At 41.5% G+C, this 9,756-nt stretch overlaps 1 protein-coding gene and 1 long non-coding RNA gene across 2 annotated transcripts; one reads left to right on the forward strand and one right to left on the reverse strand.

Moving 5' to 3' along the window:
- Window positions 1-1,192: 1,192 nt before the first annotated feature.
- On the reverse strand, window positions 1,193-4,218 carry LOC147451870 (uncharacterized). Its single transcript, XR_015188843.1, has 2 exons — window positions 4,083-4,218; window positions 1,193-2,412 (listed from the first exon to the last, which is right to left on the reverse strand). It is a non-coding gene; the product is annotated as an uncharacterized LOC147451870 (long non-coding RNA).
- A 301-nt stretch (window positions 4,219-4,519) lies between these two features.
- LOC147451871 (gibberellin 3-beta-dioxygenase 1-like) lies at window positions 4,520-6,661 on the forward strand. Its single transcript, XM_086517756.1, has 3 exons — window positions 4,520-5,049; window positions 5,260-5,599; window positions 6,073-6,661. The coding sequence occupies exons 1-3, from the start codon at window positions 4,520-4,522 to the stop codon at window positions 6,349-6,351; spliced, it is 1,149 nt and encodes a 382-aa protein (XP_086373882.1). The 3' UTR covers window positions 6,352-6,661.
- The last annotated feature ends 3,095 nt before the right edge of the window (window positions 6,662-9,756 follow it).

Below are 9,756 nucleotides of genomic sequence, written 5' to 3' on the forward strand. Positions count from 1 at the left end.
CATCTCTTTTTGTATGGGAGGTGACATAGGCAGACCCAATGCCTACGACTATAAAACACACAACAAGACACACAAAAGGGCAGGCCGTGTGAGGCCTACTACTTCTACGGCTGCCTTCCTGTCCACTGTGCAGTGTCAAGGCCTAGCCTACAACTTTCTTGGATTTCTTTGTGTTGGCTTCTGGTGTCCCTTTTGCCAAACCTTTCCAAGTTTCCGTCCCCACAACAACGCCAAACCACAAATCCAAAGCACACAAACTCTCTCTCTCTCTCTCTCTCTCTCTCTCCCCCCCCCCCCCCCCCCACAAATGCACGCACATACTAGGCTAGATACCCTTTGTGTATGCTTAGGGTGGGTTCAGACTAGGCGGCGGAACAAAAATGCAAAGGGGCGTCGATCCTCCATGGCGAAATTTGATTGGTTGGAGTTGAGGCACTCTTTCCCCCGGGAAGAGTTGATGGCCTCTCTCAGCCCCCTTCACTTTTTCACTTTTCCTCCTCCACACTGTTCACACTAGGCGACGGCGGATTTGCGAAGGCTTGTTTCTTCCGCCAGTTCAGTCTGAACCCAGCCTTAGGTAGCAGACATGATCAATGACAAGGGGCCTTTATATCTCGGCCTCGTCAATCCCCCCAATGCCTTAGAGCTCTTATACCCCTTCTTGAACACATCCATCTTCACTGATCTCCAGTCCACCGTATTGTTGATATCTCAGCCTTCAGGTATGATTCCCCCTTTTCCTCAAAATCCATGAGTGTGCTTCACAGCAGAACTGATGCAATGTAGATTGAGTCCTTCAACTACCTTTTGAGAGCAAAATTAGGTCTTGAAGCTTGTGCGAGCTGGGCAAGGTATGTGATTGCGGTGCAGTGGAATGAAGCAAAATGCAGGTTGAGAGCATGTGAATTTCGGTTCAGTGGCACCTTTGAATTAATGAAAAATTTGTGTGTGCTGCAACGGTTGATCGCCGGTCCAATATTGTGCCAAGTGAGTACATATCCAATACCACAGATTGTTCATTAGGGATCGTTACCTGCCTAATGGGGAGTTAAGGATGGAGTCAACATACAATGAAGTAGGCAGCTCCCAACTTGATGATGTCGATGCCGGGTCACTTGGCTGGAAAGGCTTGGTGATCTTGCCATTCGATCATGTGCAGAACATAGTCCCAGATTTTTTGTGTTTTACTTACTTTTCTTTCCAAATTTCTGTGCTTTTGCCATTTAGAGATGATAATGTGCAAAATTTTAATTCCTGTGGTCTTATCAATGCTGATCAGCTATATTTATAGAGTAAATAACTCTTCCCGGCGCCGGCCTTATCAAGGTTGATCTGGGGAATATATATATGCATGCTGTGGTGAAAGGATAATTGGTGATCACCAAACTTGATAGCCTAGGCCAGCGCTATCGTACTGGTTCCGTTCAGTTATTTCACATGCATTAGTGTGCATTATCATGCAGTTCAGGCCAGTTCTTTTTTTTTTGGGCCCTCTTCTCGATCTATAGATAGTCCTTGCTGCAGGGAATGCACCACACAATGTACAAGAAAAATAAAGCTATTGTACAACTCTCAGACTAATGAGCATAATGATGTAGAGGAGGATCTCTGATGTCTTGTAGGAAGACTATGCATGTGTGCGCTTTAAATGGCATGTGCCAATGTTATCAAGGAGCACACTGTCATCATGAGGCCTTGAAGGCCCCAAAACCGTTAAGTCATGTGCTGTTTCCAATCTGTAAGGTAATGGTTGTAAGGAGGCACATCATCAGTATGCTGGACAGCTGAAAATATTATGCGTGAATGCCGTATTATTGCTCGCTCAACTATCAAATAATTAGACTGCTGGTCCTTTAGAAGGTTGAAGAAGCTGATGTGGGTTTCTTTTTGGGCCCCAAGCGCTTCTCTTAAACTGCAGACCATACCCTATTTGTACGGTTAGAATTTGCCAGAACTATCACTGAAAAGTATCATGTCCTCGGCAGTTTTAAGGGGAGTGCTGCAACATGAGCGACGATATGCAGGATCTGATGAGCCATAACATGACTTGCTAAGCGCAGATGAGAAAAACGAGATTGAACTAGCAATTCACAAGAAGCTCTGATTGTGGGAATGCTTTCTTCAGTGCTCAGCTAGTAGTGACAAGAATGGCCATTTTCAGACAGACTTGAATCATGTCTGCGATGCCATGCTCATCATTCCATGTCATTACAAATATAGTGATAGTGCTAGGATTGCAATTGCTTTCTGGTTGATTGCTTCTTGTCACCATACCAACGTAGCTTCTCTTAGGTAGGAAGGATGGCAAGTATCTGTGTTGCAGGAAACGGTCCCCCCAGCCGCAGAAAACGCGTTTCTGGCGGGGGAGCTCCAGCTGCCTCGAAACGCTTTGAAACGGCGCCTGTTTTGCCCCTAAAAAAAGCCAAGCTGGCGTTAGATTATTAAAAGATAATTAAGCCTCCCTCTTTGAGGGTGTTTGAACCGCCTTCTTTTAACGTGTTTGAACCGGGCACCCATCTTTGAAAACTGAGCCCTCTTATCCAAATCGAATGCTAAAACCTGAGAAACAAGGAACTGTTTCTCTGCAAACACACAGAGAGCTCCACAACTTTGCAGAATTCTCTCCTCGGCATGATCGCAGGCGAGGGAAGGTGCCATCTATGCGTGTTAATGAAAGAGGAAGACTCTACGGCCGCGAGCTCTTGTTTTTGCTTTCTCGCGAGCTCAAATTGTTATGATTCTCTGTGGTTGGCTACTCTCAAATGGGTGAGCCCCCACAGTTTCCTTGTCCTGTCGAATGCTGTTTCATGTTCTTATAGGCAGGTTGAACAACACAGGTAAGTAAGATCTTGGGGAAAGCACGGATTTTGTTGTGTGTTCTAGTCCTCTTATTCAATATTTATGATATGATTCTAGGAGGACTAGTAGGTTAGATATCATAGTTTTAAGCAAAGACTAATGGACATTGCTTTGTTGTTTGTTGATGTAAGGAAGTTTACTAGGGGCCAGGGTGTAGATTCTACGTCAGAGAGGACGTTGCGGGCAGGAGGGTACTTGCAGTGATGACAGACAGGACTTGGGATGCAGGTAAGGAGCTATATTTACCTATAATGAATGAATTATGTGCACTACTATTATTCAACACACAGACACATGTCACAAACTCTCTCTCTCTCTCTCTCTCTCTCTCTCTCTCTCTCTCTCTCTCCCCCTCCCACAAAACGACAAAAGAAGCCCCCAACAGGGGCCAAGGCGTCCTTTTCCAAGAAGTATGTGTGTCAATCACCTATGGTTACAACTACTACCTAGATAGCCTTTTTGACATTCCACAATGCACATGTGCTTCCACATAAGTTGATCTCTCTCTCTCTCTCTCTCTCTCTCTCTCTCTCTCTCTCTCTCTCTTACACACACACATGACATTGTACCATTAGTCATGCCTCTGCAAGATTCTCTCTCTAGCTGGAACTTGGTCTAGCTCAAAGAACTATTTGGTTAGAAATCCTCGCCCCCCCCCTCTCTTGCTCAAAGAACTGTTTGGTTAGAAATCCTCCCCCCCCCCCCCCCCCCCCCCCCCCTCTCTCTCTCTCTCTCTCTCACACACACACACACAGTTTTGAGTCGCCCCCAGCTCACCGTCCACACATCCCAACAGCACAATCCCTTCAAAGTTCAATCACCTCAAAATTAACGCATCCACTGCTGAGATGCAAGCACTTGCGATTTTTTAGTAATCCAATACCCCTGCACTTCAACGCTACATACAAACATTCTCTTGCTTTCCATTTCTATGATTACCTTAAATCCTTTCAACTCAGCTCCTTCACATCATAAGCATCTCCCATCATTTTAAATCCTTTTAACTCACCTCCTTGAAGGCATTAAGCATCTCCTATCATTTTATATCTTTTTAACTCGGCTCCTTAACATAAAGCATCTCCATCTCCCAACATTTTCTTTCTTGGTGTGTGGTTCAAATACTAGCAAGGATATGATCGCCCCCCCCCCCCTCTCTCTCTCTCTCTCACATATCTTGAAGTATATTGCATATTTTATAGTAAAGTGGAATGACGGCAAAATACCTTGTCTTGTCTTCTCAGATTGAACGGCCAAGCTTCCTTCCTTCCTTGCTTTCTTGTACACACACAAAGCTCCACTTTTGCTGCCCCTTGTTCAACTTTCACTCTTCAACAAAATATTCTCCAAATGCCTTGTCCTCTCTCCTTCCCTGTCCCTATTTAAAGGCTGGCGTACCATGTATGACTGCAAAGAAAATTGCACTGGCTTATTTCTCCTTCTACCTTCCCAACACGAATAGCCCACATTGAGAGAGTAGGGTGAGTGTGTGTATCCAAGTAAAGCTCCCAAGCTCAATACCTGTCTACAACAAGTCCACATTGAGTGCGTGGATGTGCATGTGCATGTGCTTGTGCAAGTGTGTGTGTGTGTGTGTGTGTATGTGTGTGTGCACGCATCAGTGCACACGCGCATCTCCAAGGAAAGCCCCAAAGCTCATACAATGCCTTCTCTTGTGGCTTCTCCTCTCCCCTTTCCCCACGTTGCACCCTCAAAGCCCCCTTTTTTAGAGGACTTGTATGCAAATTACTTCACACCCACAACTCCCTCTCTCCCCACTGCCTACATTTGGCCAGAGCACGACCGACCTTCTTCCACTCCCGATGATATTGAGCCGTCACAAGCAACAGACATACCTGTCATCAACATGGCCGATGATGACCACACTCTGAAGAGTGGCCTTGCAAATGCCTGTGAACAATGGGGTGTTTTCTACATCATGAACCATGGTGTGCCTCTTGACCTCCTGGAGAGCGTCAGGCAGAAAGGACTTGAGCTGTTCTCTCTCCCTCTTAACACCAAAATGAGGGCACTTCGGAAAGAAGGGTCATTTGAAGGCTTCGGGAAGGCGATGATCAGCAAGTTTTTTGATAGGCTAATGTGGTCTGAGGGGTTCACAATGATGGGTCATCCTACTTCCTCCATTGCCGATACAACCAGCAAGCTCTCTCTAGGCAGCGAAAATAAATTCAGGTAAAATTGTAGGGACATGTCGTTGGCAATGCTTTTCAAGTGATATCCATTGCACATAACAAGCGATTATCTTCAACCATGTGTATATACACATTCACAAAGTCTTCCACAAAATGTCATTAACTGAAAGAGATCTAGAAGAAATCAAAAGCCTGGAAATGCATACCTTCATAGATATGAAATGATGTGTGCATGTTGTGTCGCGTGCAGGGAGGTGTTTGAGGAGTACGACCGAGCGACGCAAAAGGTGGCGGCAAGGCTGATGAGGGCCGTCTTGGAAGGGCTAGGGGTGGAAATGGAGGGGTTCAAAGAGAGGCAGTACGATGTGGAGGGAGAAGCACAAAGTGCGTTGCAGCTCAACTACTACGCTCCGTGTCCCCAGGCGCACATGACCATGGGCCTTCCGGCGCACACAGACTCCACCTGCCTCACGTTGCTGCATCAGGGCCTAGTTCCAGGGTTGGAGGTATTGCGTCCCGGCCGCCCATGGATGTTGGTACCTCCACTCAGCCCCTCCGCCCTAGTCGTCAATGTAGGCGACATGCTGCAGGTCTGGCGCTCTCTCTCTCTCTCGCTTTGAAACAATTAAATGCAAATTTTATTTATTTATTTATTGGGGCTCGGCGCTAACAAATGCTCAAACACCGACATCAAAATGGGATTTTCCACTCTCTCTCTCTCTCTCTCTCTCTCTCGTAGGATAAGTCTTGAGTTCCCCTACTTTGCCAATGTGTGCCCCTACTCTTCTCAGCATAACATGGACAAGAACTTATGGCAACTTTAAAATAACTTTCTATCACACTTTTATGTAATCATTCAAAATTTGGGGCTCTAGGTGGGATTGTAGATGTTTTGCTCTTTCTAATACATTCACCAATATTTTCCAAAATATCTGTCTCTAGGCAGGATTGTGAATACTACATAAATTTTGTGAAGTGTATAAACAACAACCTTATTTTGCATAATAGAGCTCCATAGTGCAAATTTAAGCACTCAAAACTAAATTATTGAAGTGGATTTCAGGTTCTTAGCAATGGCAGATACAAAAGCATCATGCATAGGGCCATTGCCAACAAGAGAAGAGAGAGACTCTCCATAGTGTCTTTGTGCTTCCCACCGATGAACGCTACTATTGCTCCTGCCGAAGAGGTTCTCAATTGCTCACAAGACCGGCAACCTCTCTACAAGTCATTCAAATGGGGAGAATATATGCACGCCAAAAGCAAATATTTCATGGGTGCCCTAGACCATTTCAAATACCAGCAACCTTTAGATGGCATATCTTTAGCTCAAGTTAGCTAAAGGACCAAATGCAAACAGTGTTGAAACTTGACTCGAGCAAATGACCAAGAAGACAATCTAGACCATTTCAAACATCAGCAGCCTTTAGATGACATATCTTTAGCTCAAGTTAGTTGAAGGACCAAACGTAAATGGTGTTAAACCGCGACTCGAGTAAATGTCCAAGAAGGCTTCTCTTACAATCTACTAACCAGCCTTGTAGGAAGACTACTTGTTAGAATTACCTACTAACCATTGTAACACCATTGCACTGTCTAGCCTATTGACAATTGAAAAGGAAAAATGGAAGTTTTGCAACATACACAGCTTATGAACTTTTCAGGTGCTTGGACCATGGAAAAACCATACCATTACTTGTTTCCATATCTACGTGCCTTTCAATTTACATTCCTACTACATTGGATGGTGAAAAAGTGTCCCAACTATAAAAGTGCTTTTAGGAGACAAGGTCCCATTTAAATATCTATTAGTACTATAGAAAGATGTAGCTTTTCAGGTGCTTGGACCATGGAAAAACCATACCATTACTTGTTTCCATATCTACGTGCCTTTCAATTTACATTCCTACTACATTGGATGGTGAAAAAGTGTCCCAACTATAAAAGTGCTTCAACTATAAAAGTGCTTTTAGGAGACAAGGTCCCATTTAAATATCTATTAGTACTATAGAAAGATGTATTCTCTATCTAAAATGGAGACAGCAATGAATCACAATGTTAGTAACAAATTCAAAAGCTACAGAAGTTGACATAATTGTAGGTTAATTCCTTATGTAAAGAACAAATGTCAAAAGTTTTACAATGTTAACGTGAGGTTGTGATCCTCATTTGAAAGGATCTATCCAAACAAATATAGCTAGCTCCCTCTTGCGTGCATCCAGTGTTGTTGGCACTCTAGGCCTCTTCTGCTTTTCATTCTTGAAAGGGAGTGCACCCCTTTTGATTCCCACTATTAAAGCACTTCCAGAATCAACACTTCTTACTACTTGCACCTCTCTCTAGTGCATAGAAATCTTTGCACCATGGTTAAATCTTAATTGTATATCTGTAGAGCATCATCAGTCTTAACAATAAGTTTAGAGAGGTGGAGGCCGACATGGGAGCAAGTTGGTGCTTGTTACAATGATGTAGGGTTTTTAAAAATATCTGGAAGCTCCAAGCTGAGTTCAACAACATGAGGTATTGTATTTTTTAATTATTGCATTGTGTTTGACTGTTGAAAGTATGTATTTTGCACATGGTTTGTTGATTTGGCATATTTCATTGCTTGAATGGTTTATTTACTGACATTTTAGGGGTTTTGGTGCTTTCTTGAACTATTTTGATACTTCCTTTAACTATTTTGGTACTTTTTTTTAACAATAAGTGCTATGATGGTACTTTCCTTTGGTACTTTATGGTGCCTCTTTATTTCATTTAGTACTCGCTTAAACTATTTTGGTACTTTTTTGTTACTAAATTTTGAGATTATAGAGTGCTGATGGTTTTTTCTTGGGTGCTATGTTGGCACAATCAAAGGTACTTCTAGTGCTTTTTTGTTCATTTGGTACTATTTTGACATATTTTGGGACTCCTTTGGAACTTTCTAGTTATAAGTTTTTTGATCGTATAGGTATTGTTGGGTATGTGTTGGGTTCTATGTTGGCACTACCTTTGGTACTCTTGATACTACACTGATACTATTTTGTAATAAGTTTTTAGGTCTTACAAGGTTGGCTTAATATGTCTTGGGTGTTGTGTTAATACTACCTTTAGTACTTTTGGGCTTTCTTTGCTTCATTAGGTGCTATTTAAAACTATTTTGAAACTGTTTTAGAACCTTCTTGTGACAAGTTTTTGGGTCTCATTAGCGTACATTGTTGTACCAATTTAGTGTTTTGGTACTTCTTTAACTTTTTTGGTAATAAATTGTTTGGGTACATTTTTGTTGAACACTAGGTGCTATGTGGTACTTTCCTTGTTGATACCTTTTGGTGCTTTGTTATTTCATTTAGTACTCCCTTAGACTTTTTTGTTAGTAGATTTTGAGTCATGTAGGGTACTGTTCATTTTGTCTTGGGTGCTATATTGGCACAATTCTTGGTACTTTGGGTTCTCTTTTGCTTGTTTGGTACTGTTTTGACTTATTTTGGTATTGCTTTAATATTTTCTAGTTACAAGTTTTTTGGTCTTATAGGGTATTTTTGGGTATGTCTTGGATTCTATGTTGTTACTGTCTTTGGTACTTTTTGTGTTTCTTTGCTTTATTTGATGCTTTTTGGAAGTATTTTGGTACTACAATGGTACTGGTTTGGAACCTTTTTGTGGGTCTCATTGGGTATTTTGAGTACGTCTTGGAAGTTTTGGGTACTTTGTTCTACCAATATAGTGCTATTTAGGACTGTTTTCGTACAATTTAACATATTTTGGTACAGTTTTGTTACATATTTGATACTGTTGTTAATTTTTTGGAACTATTTTGGTACTCCATTGTTACCTATTTAGTACTATTTTGATATTGCTCGGGTTTGTCTTGGAAGTTTTTGGTACTTTGTCATACTAATTTATAGATGTTTATAACTATTTTGGTATAATTTGACCTGTTTTGATACTATTTTGGTCCCTATTTAGTACTTTATTAGATTTATTTTGGTACTGTGTGGTACAATTTTAGTACCTATTTAGTGCTTGGGTATGTCTTGGGAATTTGTGGTACTTTATTGTACCAATTTAGTGTTGTATACAACTATTTTAGTACAATTTAACCTGTTTTAATACTAAGTTGATACCTATTTGGTACCAAGTTAGTACTGTCTGTGTCTATTTGGTACCTATTTTGGTACTATTCTGGGTCTATTTGGTATTGTTTTAATACTATTTTGGTATTTCTTGTGTTCCTCCTTGCTAATTGTTTGTTTGGTAGATAAGCTAATAGAGGATGTTTATTTTGTAGATGGAGTATGCCAAACTCTACAATATGTGCTTGGAAACCTAAGATCATTACAAATTTGTAAGCAAAACATTGACATGCATCACTATGTGAACCACAAATGGAGCATGTACATGGATACTTGTTTTGGCACATTGATTTAAAACATCCTTGAAGTATACCATCCTCATATGGTAAATACAACAATAAGTATAGGGCTCTTTCAAATTTTGGGCAAAGAATGGCTTGAGTGTCTCAAAAGACCTAAATGACAACTTCATTGTAGGATACGTGCTCTTGAAGCTTTTGTAGAGCTCCACCTATAAACAAAAAATGATCCACATTAGAGCTGAGATTATTTCAGAAAAAGAGTAAAGCACCAAAGTAGTTTACAATACCAAATTTGGTAGCGTAAACCACCAGCTCATTTTAAAATACCAAAGTTGGCACTGTATTGCCAAAAATCAGGCTATAGTACCAAAACGGGTGCATAAAAGC

Source organism: Adiantum capillus-veneris, chromosome 8 (assembly GCF_014529385.1).
Source record: "Adiantum capillus-veneris isolate H3 chromosome 8, ASM1452938v2, whole genome shotgun sequence".
NCBI lineage: Eukaryota > Viridiplantae > Streptophyta > Polypodiopsida > Polypodiales > Pteridaceae > Adiantum > Adiantum capillus-veneris.